Source organism: Nannospalax galili, unplaced genomic scaffold, assembly GCF_000622305.1.
Source record: "Nannospalax galili isolate Female #2095 unplaced genomic scaffold, S.galili_v1.0 scaffold278, whole genome shotgun sequence".
NCBI lineage: Eukaryota > Metazoa > Chordata > Mammalia > Rodentia > Spalacidae > Nannospalax > Nannospalax galili.
In genome coordinates, this window is record NW_008347536.1 from 15,208,821 (window position 1) to 15,226,237 (window position 17,417).

The window sequence follows — 17,417 nt, forward strand, 5'->3', positions numbered from 1 at the left end:
ATCTCAACTTTCACTTATTGAAGCAAGGTCTTTCAGTTGACCCTGAGCTTGACGATTAGCTAGACTAGCCAGCCAGCTTGCTCACCAGATATCCTGTCTCTGCTTCCTGAGTGCTGGGATTATAGGCACACTAGCCCAGCTTTTATGTGGGCTCTGGGGATCTGTTTTACTTTTCAGTACTTTATCCACTGAGCCATTCCCCTATAGTAAACTTTTAATAAAAATCTGTGGGCTGGGGAGATGGCTTGGCCGTTAAAGTGCTTGCCATTCAAGCAGGAGGACCACAGTTTGAACCCCCCCAAACCCATGTAAATGTTGGACAGGCATGGAGCCTACCTGTAATCCTAGCACTCAGGAGGCAGAGATGAGGGGAATCCCTAGATCAAGCTGGCAAGACCAGCCATATCCACAGAAGGTTTTGGTGACAGAGAAACCCTGCCTCAATGAATATAGTACAGAAGGGGCACAGGATGAGTCCCAACACCAACCTCCACATGCACACACACACACACACACACACACACATACATACATACGTGTGCCAATATACATACCAAAGTATGTGTATACACACGAAAAATGGGGGAAAAAAAACCCTGCTAACTACACAAACACACACGTTCTGTCTTTCCAACAGTCTGGAGAAGGCAGAAAACTTGTCATGTGCTTCTCTTGAATCCTCCACAGAAGCCATCGTTGTTGGGCAACTTTCAAAGAGTCAAGGTACACTGGTAAGTGGATCTTCTTAGGGCTTGCTGTATGTGGAGAAGTCACACAATGCAATGTCTCAAGATCTAGTTCCATCCATACTATACTGCCTCATTGAGACATTGGCCCTAGTAGCTCAACTCCCTGAGATTGTTCTGCAAAATGTGGGCACAAAACACCTTGTAGGAGAGGGTAAAATAAGATAGACATCATAAGAGTACAGACTACCTAGAGGGCAAAGGGAAACACTTCCACCAGGTGTTATGGTCTGCAAGGAGTTCTGCCTTCTGAGCATCCCAGACCATGACAGACTGAAAGGGGAGCCACCAGCATCATGCTGTTTATGTCATTTTCAGATACCTTTGAAGTTGGAGGAACTTTAACTTCATACTAGGAAGGCAGTCATTTTTGAGATTTTGGCATGTGTATGCATGTTCCCAGGTGTATGGGACATGAGTACATGTGAACATGTTTGTGTGTGTGTGTGTAGAAGCCCCAGATGACCCCAGGTGTCTTCCTTGATTTTTCTCCACTTTAGTGAGGCAGGATCTCTCCCTGAGCCCAGAGCTTGCAAATTAGGCTAGTCTAGCCAGCCAGCTCTCTCAGGGGTCGGTCTCCCCCTACCAAGTGCATAACTGCCTGCCTGGCTTTGACTGGGGTGGCGGGGATCTGCAGTCTGGTCTTCACGCTTGCACAGTGAGTGCTTTACCCACTGAGCCATCCCCACAGCCCAAGACAAGGCTTGGATGTTTAAATGGAGAATGCCACTTTGGCTTAACCTGGCTGCAATCATGGGCAGCAAGGGCCACTTTCTTGTTGTATACTGGAAGTGCAGCTTAATTAAGATACAAAAATGCCAAACTTCTTTGCTTTTCTTATAGAGGTTAAGTCAAAAGCAAGACCAAGAATTGGATGACTTTTTCAGGGAAAACAGAAGTTTTGACTTAAACCAAATAGACTGCTCAGGGAAGAGTACTCTACTTAGAAGAGTTTCCTGGTGACCTAAGATTATCAGATTTTTCTTCTAACTTCTTTTTAATTCTTTTTGTTTACTAATCTACTTATCTGGCTTCTGAACTTAACTGGATCTTTGTTTATAGATTCCAGAGCACTTGGCAGGGAGGCTGTAGGAAGGACTCGGGTATGAGTGGCTGATATAAACATCTAATACGGGGTCTGAACAAGTAGTTGCGCCTTCACTTACAAAAATGAACATCAGCCATCACTGGACAGAATAGAACTACAAACTAACATATAGCCAAAATGTGATACTACACAGTGGTCAAGGCTGGGCATGGCACCAAGCTGTCAAGATTTATATCCTACCTCAGTACATCCTAACTCTGTGATCTGCCTCAGTTTCATCATATGCAAAATGGGAATCAAAGTTTATGGACTAGGGATGTTGCTCAGTTGGCAGAGTGCTAGCCTAGCATGCATGAAGCCCTAGGTACCACATAAACTGTGTGTGGTGGTGTATGCTATAATGCCAGCATTCCAAGGGTGGAGGCAGGAGGATGAAGTTCAAGGTCATCCTTGGCTACAAAGCAACTTTGAGGCCACGAAACACCATCTTAAAAAAAAAAAAAAAAAGGAAGTACTCATCTAAGGGTTACCACAAGTAAGAGTTAATGTACTTGAACAGTGGCTGGCACACAGTGGGTGCTCAAAAAGTGGGCCCTTCTGTTATAGTTTCATGTGTCAAAATACTAGGTACTGCCCATGTATTATTTCATTAACAGTTTGCAACAAGGCAGGTAGCCATGCACTTTAAATATGAAGAAGCTGAAGTATGAGTACCTCAGTGGCCTGAACTCAGGCCCCCTGCCTCTCAAGCCTGTGGTTTCCATGGCAGCACCCTGTTTTCCCAATATGCCAACTACTGAGGATGTACCAAGTCAGGTGAGAGAACCACTATCTTATAAATGGCCTTTTGAAACAATCCTGGTTTATTTGTTCCTTTTCTTGTCCATAACTCTCCAGTCTGGGAGAGGAACAGGAAGACTCGCATTAAAGATCCCCTGATCATGCATTACTTACACTGACCGTGGTAATGAAGAGAATGAAGTTCAGACAGCTAAGAAAATGTACTAGCAGGGCGTAGCAGCCCTTGAGCCTTTAGTCCCAGCACTCGGGAGGCCGGGGCAGGCAGATCTCTGAGTTCCAGATCAGCCTGTGCATAGGTCCTATACAAAAATGGTAGCTTCTGGGCCTTTGTAAACCTCAATGTATCTTGTCCAGGACCAACTAGCATTCAACCAGAGCTTGAGGCTTTGCATTTGAACGATCCAAACAGACATTAGTCACTCAAAAACAGTCCAGGAACAGACGTGCCACATGGAAGAAAAACCTTGACAGAGCCTGAAACACCAAAAGCAGCTGAAGATGGACTAGGCACAGGGAACTCTGAGCCTTAAAAAAGAAGGTGGTGAGAGCCAAGGGGAGGCCTCCAGAAACAAGGAATCTGGCCAGAGAGCAAAACAGAGGAGGAGGAGGAGGAGGAGCGCAGAGACTCACACAACACTTAAGGTTTGAAATGGAAGGGCAGTTCTGGAGTTACGGTGGGTTCTGATCCAATGGAAAATTATTAGATCAGAAGCCTTACCAAGCTTCACTAAGGAGCCTGGGTGGTCATCTGTGGGTGGCCCACACTTAAGAACACAAAAAACTGGACACGGATACAATGGGGGAGAAGTGCCATGCAGCAGGGATGGCAAAAGCCAATCCTAAGTGCAGTTATTTGGGTACAATGTGCCCTTCAGAGAGGGCATGGTGACAGCATGGGCTAATTTGCAGAGCCGCCAGGGTAATAACTCAGAAAGCAATTCTGCCTTCTCACAACGAAAACGAGCAGCCCCTGAAGGTTTCATGGTGGTAAAAGCTGCATTACAGCATCCCAAGATCCTGGAGCCAATGAAAGGAGACAAGTTTACCAAAATGAGTCTTGACACAGAGTATGTCTCTGCAAATACATTATTAGGCACTCGTTTTACTCATGTCTTGAAGAAGCTATTTAGTTTCCTTATAAGGCTTTTCTCTTCAGCTTCTCCTGTATAACAACTAATGTCTTCTTAAAACAAAGATAGGAAAACAAAGGACTGTTCCACCCGTCCTGCCCCAGCCCATCCTGTGTTAAGGAGGTGGGTAGAGGCTCCTATCACTGAGTGGCAGGAGCTATCAGCTTTTGAAATCACCTTTTAAAAACTGATTCTGCTACAAAAATCCAAGCTGAGGAGGGGAAGTAAGGCAAACAATGAAACTGTCTACACTGGCTGCCAGAACTAAGTGCAATGTTTTAATCCCACTACTAATGTTTTAATCACACTACTAAACCTCACATACTAAACCTCACAGCATACATGAGCACAGCATTGTCCCTCATCACTGGGCACCAACTTCCAATGGTTTTCCTAACTCCTCTTAACATTCTCCCATTATCTACAAGTAAATTCAAACTGCTTGGCAGGAACCCTAATTTCTATATTTTCCCGTTTTAAAATTCTATACTTGGGGCTGGAGAGATGGCTCAGTGGTTAAGAACACTGGTTGTTCTTGCATAAGACCCAGGTTCGAATCCCAGCACCCACATGGCAGCTAACAACTGTCCATAACTCCAGTCCCAAGGGATCCAACAACCTCTTCTGACCTCCGAGGGCATTGCACAATATGAGTGCACTTACGTACATGAGGGCAATACATGCATACACATAAAATAAAAAAAAGTTAAAAAAACTTCTACACTCTAAAGGCTGGGTGTGGTGACACATGCCTTTAATTCTAGCACTCAAGAGGCATAGGCAGGCGGATCTCTATAAAACTGAGGTCAGCCTGGTCTACATAGTGAGTTCTGGGCCAGCAGAGGTTATAGGAAGACCCTGTCTCAACCACCCCCCTGCCAAATTCTACAACCTACTCCCCCACCCCTACCCAAAAAGCCTGGTAAAATCCTATGCATCCATCACAGAACTGCTTGGTTCGCTCTCCTCCAAGAAGCCTGCTGAAACTCACCTTCTTAGGACCTCTTAGAGACCCTGTGCTTTCCTGTCACTGCTTTCCTATCACTGTATGGTACTGCAATTCCATTTTATTGTCTTGTGTCTTCCACTGGCTCCTGAAGATGAGACAAATTCTACGGTTTCTGTTACACCTTCTTGTGACCTGGCACATGTTAGATATACAATGAATGTTCTAATGAATAGTAGATACTGTCATCTATAAACCTTTCAATGAAAAAAAAAAAACAAACCCTACTTTTTAAACCGTCATAAAATAGGATAATTATCTTCCCCATCTGAGCAGGTGTACTGGCAGAAGGTCTCTGAGAGGATACTGTCTGGGTCCTTTGCTGGGTAACATTTCAAGAAGCGGGAAGCTGACTGTATCACTTAGGACGTAAGATGGGACTCGGCATCTGCAGAGCAACTCCACACCTGCCACCATGGGCCAAACTGATGTTACAATCAGATTAGCTCAGTCTTGACAATTCAGCGTGGCTCCTTTCAGTTCTACTTTGTTAAACCTGGAGTAATGCAAAATGGAAGACCAGGACTAGACTTTCTTTTAAATGAACTGAAAAATGAGGTTGGCTGAAACAAAGATTACCCACTGGACTGAAAAAAATGATGAAGACAGCAAATAACTTGTCCATCTCAGACTATGGGTATGCATTTTTAACAATATAAACTGAAAGCAAGCCTGTTCCTCCCTGGTCATAGTTTAGATAACTGCACACCATTGCCAGGCCATCAAAGAACAGACTCATCAGATTCAGTTTGAAGCACTGTTTTAAAACACCTCCTCAAATTTATTTAACTTGTGGATAACACAGTAAAGTGTTAAATAAAATGAAAAGGAAAAAAAAAGCCACCATTCAATGCTTACTGAATTTTGCAGACAGCTCAGAATTTAAGTGGCACGTTGGGCATAGATATAACAGGACTTGCTTTATCCCTTGAAAGATTGAACTCCAACTTGTACCAGAGTTTTCCAATTCAAATGTGGTTTTATTAGATATCCCAACATATATTTTTTTTTAAAAGAGTGGATTGCTACTTTTTAATTTTCCATTCCTATTCAGAAAAATGACTAGAGGCGATGACAAAAATAACCATTTAAAATAAGGGATTCTTCTCCTGAAGAATCAAGCTTTAAGTCCAGGTTTTTCACTCATTTGCATAAAAAAGGAGGAGGGAGGTTTTGGAATACAACACCCTTGACTCAGCTTGCTGTGCAAAGCCTCTGCCCTCAAGCCTTAAGACTGAAGACCAGGACTCATTATCCAAGCTGCTAGTCTTGGGTAACTCTATGCTTGGATGCTAAAGCAGCTTGTGTTACTTCCAAGGTCAGTCACAATCCTAACCTTCAACACAGGGCAGCTTATTATATCTGTTATGACACAGGCCAGGCTGAGGTGGAAGGAGCAGCTCAGACATCCCTTGCCTGCCATGGGTGAGTCACATGGCCAGTCCTGCCTGTGTTCCCTTCCCCAGAGCTCAGGATACAGGACCACTGCCACACCACTTGGACCATGGGGCTCACCACCTGCCCAGCTGTAATGGAAGGTATGTGAAAGCTATTGGAACAGATGGTTTCTAGAAGCACAAAAGGAAATGTTTTAATTATTGTTTAGCTCCACTAACCAATCAGCCTGCCCATCTCTTCTTGGAGAGCCTATACTGCTGGGCAGATGGAGGAGTTACAAATCCCGAGCAATATCTGTGCATCAATCTGTGCCTTAAGTTCTTCATTAGCTTCCTGGAAACCAGGAATTCCAGACTTCCCATTTCCTTGAGAGGAGAAATTCTGTCTGGTACACAGGAAGCATTTCTCTTTTTATGCCTCCATCTCACTGTATGGGTTTTACTCTCTAGGTATCAAAAATGAGAAAGCAGGGAGCAAGAAATCATGAAGACAGAATAGTGCATACCCTGTGCCAGAGCATGACAGCTCTGCCAGCATCATTCATACAGACTCAAGTCACTGCTGGTGGAGTTGGACACATCATGAAGTTTCTGTTTGTACTCTGCCCAAAGCTCTTCCCTAACCACTAATGTGAGTGAAGGTCTAGAGAGCTTTTGTGAAAGGAACAGAAATAAGCAATGTCTGGCCTGGAGCCAGGTGTCAGTGTCTATAATGAAGGAAGAGAATTACCAGAAGATTTTTGTTTCAGTCCAAGATTTAAAAGATTTTCAGAAAATAGCTTTATGTGCTTAGAAGACAGAGGTGTATGTGGTAGCAGAGAGAGGAAGGAGTAGGGTGAACACATCCAGTAGAATTCATGAATAAAAACATTTCCCAAGTTCAAAGAACACAGAGGACCAAGAACGAACACTGCCTGAGCCACACAAGTAGAGGGCACGGCAGAGGGTGAAGGGCATGCCAGGTAAATCTAAAACCTGCTCCAATTTAGTTTTGGAGTGGATTTTTCTCCCAGCCAGGTCAAAGATTGTGCTTTAAGAATGTCATTAGAAGGTAACAGCTTTTCAAATATTCTTTTTGCCTTGTGCTTCCAGGTGACTCCCTTCTGGTTAAAAACCAGAAACACTACAAGCGTCACAGGACAGAAGAACAGTCTTCTGATGCAGGTGAGGCAAGGAGCTAGACGAACTTACACAGTAAGTGACAGGCTAGTCTTCTTGGTCTTCTCCCTTGACCACTCCAGTCCTGCCAAGACGGCATTTACTTCTTCTGGAAGAAGCCAGTAATGGACACTTGTCTGTTGGCTCTGCCCAGAGCAGCAGTCCCTTTCTTGGGGCCCTTCCGTTCTTCTCTGGGCTCTTTTTTCACAGCTGTGGCAGGAGGCCTGTGTACAGAGGATGTCTTCATCTTAAGCTCCTCTTCACTATCTGTGCAAGATTCACTCTCGTAGACTTTTTCAGTCACTAGAATATGGAAAAAAGGGAACATGGGTAGGTAATCACGTTATTTATCAAGAGAAAGAGTTGTATCTTTTTCAGACCCTTTTTCTTACTGGGAGATGACATCTAGCCTTAGGTAGAAAGTGTGTGGAAACCTGAGCTCACAGGGCCTCTAGGTGGTGCTGAGAATGAACTCATCCCTACTCCTTCACAGCCAAGGTCCATGCCATTAAATGAGCCTTTATCATTTAGCTGCCCAAATCCATTACCGGAGTCCTGGTCTATACTAGCTAATTTCCTGAACTCTGCATATGACTCTCTCTATCTCAAATACTCGGAACTCCGTTCTTTGACTGGCTTCCTGAGTCTTATTCCCATGGTCCACACTGCTTGCCTATTTCCCACTGTTGGCTTTCCTAGTCAATCTCTGGCCTAACATATCCCTCATTCTGCCTAGCCAGGTTCCCCCATGGACTCTTCCAGCTAACTCCATCCTAGCTTCAACACTGTGCATATCCTAAGCACAGAAAACAGAACATGTTACTCATTAGCTCAGTTTTTAATACTGACTAGTAGTAAGATTTAGTTGGAGTCTACACCATGAAGATAACTGCCCCCAAGCAAACCCTACTAGATGATACATTTGAAAGGTAAGGACAATGATACCAAAAACAAAGCTACCTTATTTTTACCCAGCAGCCAAAGGCATAATTATAATTAGCCTTAGCCCTTTCTTCTGACATCAAAACTCCCCTCAAGGAAAACCTGGAAAAGAACTACTCCCTGGGCAGTCACCATAAGCAAGCCCTGGGGGCACATGGAAAAGCAGTGGTTTCCATTCATGTTATCACAGAGTGGGTGAAGAGACCTATCAATACCACTGTGTTACATGCACCAGCCATAGGCCACCGGACAACAACACTTTCCTGTGACTACAGAGCTTCAGCAACACCACTAAATTCTTACTCTGCTTTTTTGGATGCAGCAAGTGATAGAGAAAGAGTGAAGGGAAATACCTTTCCTTGGCTGGAAAGGTAACCCACTGTGTGTAAAAATGCTCAAAAGATTGAAGTCAAAGGAATTTTTTCCCATTAAAAAACAATGATAGCTTCAAATTCTTATATAGTGATAATTCTTTTTCTTTTTAAATATTTTATTATTTTTATTTTATGTGTATGAGTGTATTGCCTGCATGTAAGTCAGTTGCACCCATGTGGTGCAATGCCGTGGAGGTCAGAAGAGGGCTTCGGATTCCTCTGGAACTGGAGTTAAGGATGGTTAGTAGCTGTCATGTAGGTGCTGGGAATCGAGCCTGGGTTCTCTGCAACAGTAGTCAGTGCTCTTAACCACTGAGCCATCTCTCCAGCCCCATAATTTAAAAAAAAAAAAAAAAACTTTATTTTTATTTTATGTGTATAAGTGCTATGCCTACATACATATAAATATACCTGTGTCATGCAGTGCCCAAGGAGGACAGAAGAGGTTGTTGGATCCCCTGGAACTGGAGTTACTAATAGTTGTTAGCTGCCATGTGGGTGCTGGGATTCAAACCCAGGTCTTCTGCAAAAGCAGCCAGTGCTCTTAATTGCTGAGTCATCTCTCCAGTCCCATTGTGATAATTCTTTCTAATGAAATGTACTAGTCAAATTATTCTAGAGGTACAGGCACTGGATATTAAGCTATGTTCTAATATCTGGACTGTCCAATTTTAACATGCACCAGTATTAACCCGGTACCTCACTGACACGACAAATTACTGTTTACCTTGCCACTAAAATGGGGAACTACTGACTCTCAGCATATACAGATGTACCTAACAGTCTTTGGCAAGTACCCTTCAGACTTTTTCCTTCCTAATGTACTCTGCTGGAGGTCAACTGGCTCCTGCCATTGTAGCATCCTTAGCTCATATCCAATACTCCCATTAGAACTACATAATCAATCCCTTCCTAAGAGTTCTTAGGATTTGTCTTTACTTTTAAGAGCCTAGAACCCACTTTGATGATTCCTGCCCTCCGAAAGGTTCAAGAACACTGATGAGCTTTAAATAAACATTTTAAGTGTTTTGGAAGGCCTTATCACTCCAGTTTTGCTCCTCATACTAGAAGAAGCATTAGACTCTCCAGTAATCCTATTAGAAATGCCGAATCTCAGTCCGATGTGGTGGCAGACAACAGTAATCTCTGTACTTGGAGGCTGAGGCAAGAGAATCTTGAGTTTGAAGCCAGCCTTCAAGCCTTCTGCAAAGAAAGTAAAGAAAAAGATAAATGGCTAAATGGCTGGAGAGATGGCTGCTCTTACAGAGGACCTGGGTTTGATTCCCAGCACCCACATGGTGGCTAAAAACCATCCATAACTCAAGTTCCTAGGGGAGTCAATGCCCTCTTCTGTAGGCATTGCATGTCACGGGTGCACTTACACACATGCAGGCAAAACACTCATACACATAAAATAAAAAATAAATAAAAAAGAAAAGGACAAGAAAAATGTAGAATCTCCAGTCTTACCCCTGTTCTACTGAATTAGAATTTCAATTCTGGCAAGATCTTCAGGTATGTCACAAATCTAGTACATTAGAGAAATCTGTCAGTCTTTTTGAGAAGACACTTGGGGCGCTTCCATGGATACCTACTAGTTATCAAGCACAATCCCAGAACACTGCCCCCACCTCACATTCATGTTACATGCATTATGTAACTTGATTAGTGGAACAAAATCATGAGTGGTTATTTCTATCTTAAGTTAGATCTGAAGGGCTGTCTATAGGAAGGAAAAGACTGGCTAGTCAACAGAAGACTGTTACTCCACAGCTACTCTGTATCCAATGGCAGCATGTCATTGGATAGGGTAGGCTGGGCATGGTGATACATGCCTTTAATCTCAGCATTCAGGAGGCAGAGGCAGGCAGATCTTTCTGAGATTGAGGCCAGCCTGGTCTACATAGTGAGTTCCAGGCCAGCTGGGGCTACAGGGAAACTGTCTCAAAAGGACCAAAAAGAAAAAGAAAAAGAAAGGCAGGACATAAAAACATTCTTTAGGAGAGCCAAGAAGCTGCAGTAAGTCCATAAGTAAAGAGAGAGACAATTACTGGTGCTCCAACCAAAAAGCTTACAAACCTAAATCTGTAACTATTGCCAGACACAAAAGTGTAGTATTGGGATCTAGCATCTCAACAGGCTTTAAGTACACAATCCTAAAAGCCCCATAGGAGTCTGGTTTGACTGTGGAAAGGACAGAACCTAAAGCTTGGCTGAAGCAGCAGTCTGGCCTGGCTCACAAAGAGGAAACACACAGGAAACAACAAGGACAAGCCACACTCCTCTCAGAGCAAACAGACTGACCGTCAGAGACTGGGCTCTGGCTTAGGGGTTGAATCAGGTGTAGGCGTTTCCTTCCATTACTGAAATTCATAACACAATCAGTTTTTAAAAGAAGTATTTCTTGGGACTGGAGAGATGGCTCAGGGTTACAAGCACTGGCTGCTCTTGCAGAGGGCCCAAGTTCAATTCCCAGCACCCACATGATGGCTAACAACCATTAGTAACTCCAGTTCCAGGAGTTACTACGTCCTCTTCTGACCTCCTTGAGCACTGCACGACACGGTGCACTTATATACAGGCAGGCAATATACTCATATACATAAAATAATAAAATATTTTAAGAAAGAAGTGTTTCTCATTGTCCATAGGACAGAGTGTTTTTAAACAGCCTCTTCATCTGAATCTTCACCATGATCCTACCAAGAGGCAAAATGGATATTTCCTGCATTCCACAGATCAAGAAAATTCCCAGAGATGACATGACTCTCAGCAAGCTCAATGCTTTGAATTCATGGTGTGGGGCTATTCAGGAGCCCAGGTGTTCTGACTACTCCAAGTGCCAGTCAGAGAGCAGCAGCAGCGCATGAGGCTGAGTCCCACGTATATTCGAGTCTGAGACAAACAGTGCCTCACTATGCCAAGAACTCTATCTCAGGTCTAAAGCCAAAAACTTGCCTTACCTATGCAGCCTTCCTCATCCACAAAGGTTTTAGATTTCAGTACACGCCTTCGTTTTCTTTTGCTTTCTCCACTTGAACTCTAAAAGATCAGAGGATATTAGATTGACCAATGAAGCTATAGAGAAAAGCTTTTAAATATATAAAAACCACCCCCAACATTCCATTATGATAAAAAGTAGAAAGAGGAGCTCTACACTTAAGTGAAACAATCCTACCCCATAGTAAGTTATGCTTATGGTACGCACAGGCTTGATATTTCATCATGAAAAGAAAAGCAGCATGCTTAGGAAAGATTTCTGTTCATTCAGTCAACAAGTTCTCAATGGATAGTACAGGCACCATGGTGAAACTCCCTGGGGGCAGAGATGCCCCTAAATCAGACCAGGGTTCTCAGCATTCACCCTTGCTGTGGATACTTGCTATGTCAGCCTCAGCATTTGAACATTATTCCTAACTAGTCTGAGCATGTATTACGAGTATCATTTTCCGTCTATCTCTAGTCCCATTTCTTCAACTACGACAAGATCAATACAAGACTGAGATAAATCTTAACACAATTAAGAAAACTCAAAATTAAAAAGAAAAGTGAAAACCCATCGTTTTCTCAGTATTCCATGATCTGCACTAACATGGATAAGAGCAGCTGAAGAGCATTCCAAACTACAGTTCCATTTGCTGCTGGCAAGACATAGTCTGGACTGCTCTTATCCAGTCCTTTTCCCAAAGAGCAACAACTGGAGTTCTCTGTTCCCTTCTATCACTTACAACTTGCCCTGATGCAGGCAGGTACTCTTTTTGCACAGCCCCAACTGTAGCTGTGTAACACATAGAGCAGCTCTGATGGTGATGGTCATGAAAAACCAAACAACTGCCAAATCTACCCCTGCAACCTTCCTGAGGCTAGGGCCTAGAGCAACATCTCCCCTCAGGTGAGAAGAGAGGGGCCGTCCATCTGTCACTGTAAAAGAGTACAATGAGTTAAGACCCATCCACTGGCATCTGTGACATCTACAGCAAGAGTCAGGCACAATTCAGCACTGTTAAATGCACATTCCTGAGGAATAAAGGACATATGGAGTAGAGCATTCTGGGGGTTTTACCTTGATAGGAGGCAGCTCTTTGGGCAGAGGATCGGGAGGTGAAAATACAGGAGGAGGTGGAGATGGTGACTCCGCTTCATAGGTCTCAGGAGAGTCTGGGAAGACTGGAAAAATGGAAGAGGCTTCGATAAGAGAACTCCAGGTGCTAGCCATCACTGGCACCTGTCTTTAAACTTCTATATTAAGAAGCACTACCTTTAAAATACACATGAATTTTACATAATTAAAATCAGAGAATCAAGAATTAATAAAACTGGCAATACCTTAAATACTATCTCAGCCAATGCTTTATTGTACAGCTAAGTCAGAGCATGAGGTTCTTTTATATATACCGATCACCTACCATGTATCACATCTGGTGCTTGATCCTTACCCTAACAGATTTTACTCCCATATTACAGTTGAGTAAACAGAGGTTCAGAAAGATTCCTTCACTGGACAAAGACACACAACTTGTAACAACAAGAGGGTTTAAACCCAAGTCAGTATGATTACACAGCCTTCCTAATCCAACCACCCATGCTGCCTTACCTTCATGATCACTGTTTGTTCTCAAAACAAGAAGTGGAGACAACCTCAGATTATACCACAAACTCCCTATCAGCATCTTTGTTACTGTGATCTGAGGATTACTCACAGGTGCCTAATACTGAGAGTATGAATTTGGGATTGATCACCTTTAAAATGATAATTTTCACCAAAGCTCTAACAACTATACCTGCTTAATACTTTGTATGAGATTTATTTCTAGTGGTTTCTCCACTGATGAGTCTTGCTTTGCCATACTGAGAGTGGCAGGGAAAAAAAGGAGAGAAGGAATACTATGGGAATGGTACCAGAGAAAGAATGGCACTAATGGGAAGAGTTCCAACATTTCCCAGGAAAGAAATAGTGGTCCCAGCAGAAGGCCCATGTGAGGGGAAGCAATGAGCCTTGGCTGACCTACTGCTTAATCACCACAGACACTGCTGGTCAGAGGTAAGCTGCTTAGCCTCACCTGCTCCCTGAATCTCCTGGCTACATTCAAATTCTTCACACAAGTCTTGGATCTGAATTTCTCCCAACTGATTAGGTCAGTGTTAAAAATTATGACAGCGGAGGGGACCTAAAGAGGTGAAGCAGAGTAAGAGCCAGAATGAAGCAATAAACTATACACTTCAAGTATGAAATGAGCCCCCAAACTTTATAAGCTCAGGGAAACAAGAGACAGAAACATAAAAGGAAAAAAGTCCAGCTTCAGTCTAGCTATTAACCCAGCCCTAGGAGGCCAGTACATGATGGGAGCTTCAGTCTAGCTAATGACCCAGCCCCAGGAGGCCAGCACATGATGGGAGCTTCAGTCCAGCTAATGACCCAGCCCCAGGAGGCCAGCACATGATGGGAGCTTCAGTCTAGCTAATGACCCAGCCCCAGGAGGCCAGCACATGATGGGAGCTTCAGTCTCGCTATTGACCCAGCCCCAGGAGGCCAACACATGATGGGAGCTTCAATCTAGCTATTAACCCAACCCCAGGAGGCCAACACATGATGGGAGCTTAAGCAAAAGAAGTGTCCCACCCAGAACCAAGTGCCCATTGTGCTGAAGGACTAGCTAGCTGTTCAGAAAGCTAGGCCACAGGGGTCTGGGAAAAGTTTAGGCAGAGAGAAAGCCAAAGAAAACTAATTCTGAATACTCAGTGATACATTTAAGTGTTATTTTCAGTTTTTCAACCACATGACTTACCCAAGGAAAACACTTAATCCCAGTGGCAACCCCTCAGACCCCTCTTGTGGCACTGCAGGCAACTATTTACCTACATCCTCCAGACTCACACTCCAAAGAGGCAGGGATGCCATAACTCCCCTGGTACTGAACACAGAGCAACAGTAACTGTGGCTGTTTATTTTAAAGAATCACTTCCTGAATGAAATTTGGGATGAGAAATAGCCAGGTCCAGAGAAGACTCAGCATCTACCTCCCACTTCCTTCCACTTGCCCCCAGACCCCAAGAAACACAACAAAAGCATAAAATGCTGTAACACCTCAGGAAGAGAAAAGAACAGAGGAGCGAAGAAGAAATTTCAGCAAATCCCTGAGATGGAAGGCAGATGGGAGAAAGTGGACAAGAGAAATCAATTAAATGATTCAGATGGTAGAGATTACTATTATAAACTTGGTTTTATCTGACTTTAAAGATTGTGTATATGTATTACAGTGTTTAAACTTAAGAAAGGAAGGATAAACAACCAAATTTTCTACTTTATAAACATTAATTGTTCATTCTCGTAAATCATTATTATTTGTCTTATACAACTGAAGTTCAAAGAAATTTTTAAAAAACTTGCCCACAGTCAGTCTTTACTATTAAGCCAAGCATTCTGACTCAACACATTTTCACTGACGTAAGCATAAGGAATGCTTGGTGCACTGGTGTATTTAAATAGATTTGTAGTCAACCTGCAGCTCTTCAGATGAAAACTATTCAAGTGGTGAAACACCATGTCAGGAAAGTAACTTTTGTTGGGACAGAATAAGAACTGTGGGAAAACTAATTCCAGCAAACTAGCAATATAACCATTTGTTTGTCAAGAGTCCTCTGGCAGAGGATGGGGTAATTAGAATTCCTGGAAAGTACTCACAGCTTCCTAGGCTTCAACATATTTTTTAATACCTACTCTTACCTTAAAAAAAAAAAAATCATTCGCTTAACATTCTCTATAAACAACTTACAAAGACTGAAAATGTAAGCAAATATTTAACATATCCATAAAAACTCTGTTTCTTCCCAACAATGTAGACATTAATGTTACTTCTTTCTAGACCTGATCTTTTTTTTACTTCTAGAGGAGCTTTGGCATTTCCAGGGTGAAGGAGAACTGCTGAACACTGTAGAACATTCAACAGTGAGAAAAGCTATGGAACTGAGCAATATCTTGGCATTTCTAATATGTTCTCTTACTCAGTGCTCACACAAAAAAGCTATCCGGTTTAACATCGCAGTTCTAGAGAAGTAAACAGGACTTAGAAGTCAAGTCGTCCACCCATAAGTGGTGCAAAGAAGATTTAAAGCCAGGTCTGGCTTACCCGAAGTCCCTGCCATTTCCTCTACTCCTGGTGTGCATCTGCTAACTACTAACTTAAGACAGCAGATCAAGCTATTATACTCAGTGTAACAGAAATTTTAAAAAAGTTACAGACTGTGTAAAAAGGTTTAAAATAAAATCCCACTGGCTTTCTGACAAAGAAATATAAGAATAAAATGGCAAAGGTTTGTAAATTCAGATCCCAAAAATTACCTCTGCCAGAGAAAAAATTCTGAGGGCCTCTGCTCTCTGTCATCTGTTATGTGTCGCTCACCTCTACCACATTTCTTTGTGCTCCTTTCCAAACTAAACAACCCCAGTCATATTTCTAATTGCCCACGGGTATTATTTTTGAGGGCTAAGGATCAGAACTGAGTGTTTCATAAGTATGCAGCGGTGTTCAATCAACCACAGTAATTCCTTAAAGCAAAGCTGACTATAATATTAGAGTATCTAGTATTAGCTTTTGTGGGGGGACGGAGGGCGGTGAGTATGTACATGTTTACACTTGTGTAAAGGCCAGAGGTCAACCTTGGGTGTTGATCCTCAGGAGTTGTCCACATTGTTTTCTAAGACAGATTCTCTCACTGAATCTGAAGCTTGCTGATTAGGCCAGGATCCGCCTGTCTGTCTCTCTAGCCCTGGGATTACAAGTGCACACTACCACACGTAGCCTTTTATATGGGTGCTGGGGAGGATACCAAACTCAGACCTTCATGCTTGTGTGACAAATACTTTACTGACTAAGCTATCTCCCCAGTCCCCAAGTTTTATCTTTTTAATGTACATTAAAATTTATGGCTTCAAGCTGGGCATGGTGGTGCACGCCTTTAATGGCAGAGGCAGAGGCACAGAGGGGCAGAAGTGGACGCAGGGAGATCTATGTGAGTTTGAGACCAGCCTGGTCTCCAAAGCAAATCCAGGCCAGCTGGGGCTACAGGGGCTACAAGACCTGTCTCAAAAAGACCAAAAAAAAAAAAAATTATGGCTTCAAAGTCCTTCCAGAATCTACCCCCCAACCCAACTTTTTTTTCTTGACTGTTAACAGGGAGGACTTTGACATATTCCTACCTTATTTCTTAATCATTTTTCCATGTGTATACATAGAGTTGCTTATATTTCAATTAACTGGTCAGGTATTCCCTGATGGTCTTTATTTCATTCATATACATGGGAATATTCAGTACTGTCACTCAAAGCATTTCCATAAATGGCATGAAATAAAACTATACCAAGTGTCTTGCTGGGGTGCCCTGCCCCTACTTGCTCCAAAAAGTCACTAAAACCCACATTTTTGAAGGGTATGTTTTCCCTCACAGAACATCAGAGGCTATAAAAGCCAAGATCAGGAGGCTCTAAATCCATATAAAAGTGGAAATGACCCAGGCATGGTGGTGCATGCCTATAGTCCCAACACTTAGGAGGCAGAGGCAGGCGGATCTCTGTGAGTTCAAGGCCAGCCTGGTCTACATAGTGAGTTCCAGGAAGGCTGGGACTACAGGGAAACCCTGCTTCAAAAAGACCAAAAAAAAAAAAAAAAAGTGGAAATGGCACCGCTAGCAGGGAGCATTCACCCTGGCACCATCTTAGGTCTGTTCACTGCATTAGTCATTTGCATATCTAACACGTTTTTCACTAACTTGGACAGCCACTGCCCTTTTGGGGAGAGCTTCTATTACCATTCACAGT

The 17,417-nt window shown here is 43.0% G+C and overlaps 1 protein-coding gene across 1 annotated transcript in view; it reads right to left on the reverse strand.

Annotated features, from left to right (window-relative positions):
* Positions 1–5,690: 5,690 nt before the first annotated feature.
* The window catches only part of Pold3 (DNA polymerase delta 3, accessory subunit), a 42,892-nt gene continuing 31,165 nt past the window's right edge, over positions 5,691–17,417 (reverse strand). Inside the window, exons 10-12 of the mRNA XM_008844256.3 lie at positions 12,666–12,769; positions 11,566–11,644; positions 5,691–7,589 (exon numbers count right to left, since the gene is read on the reverse strand). Of these exons, the coding sequence (XP_008842478.1) occupies positions 7,387–7,589; positions 11,566–11,644; positions 12,666–12,769 (386 nt within the window). The 3' untranslated portion in view covers positions 5,691–7,386. The remainder of the gene's footprint in view (positions 7,590–11,565; positions 11,645–12,665; positions 12,770–17,417) is intronic.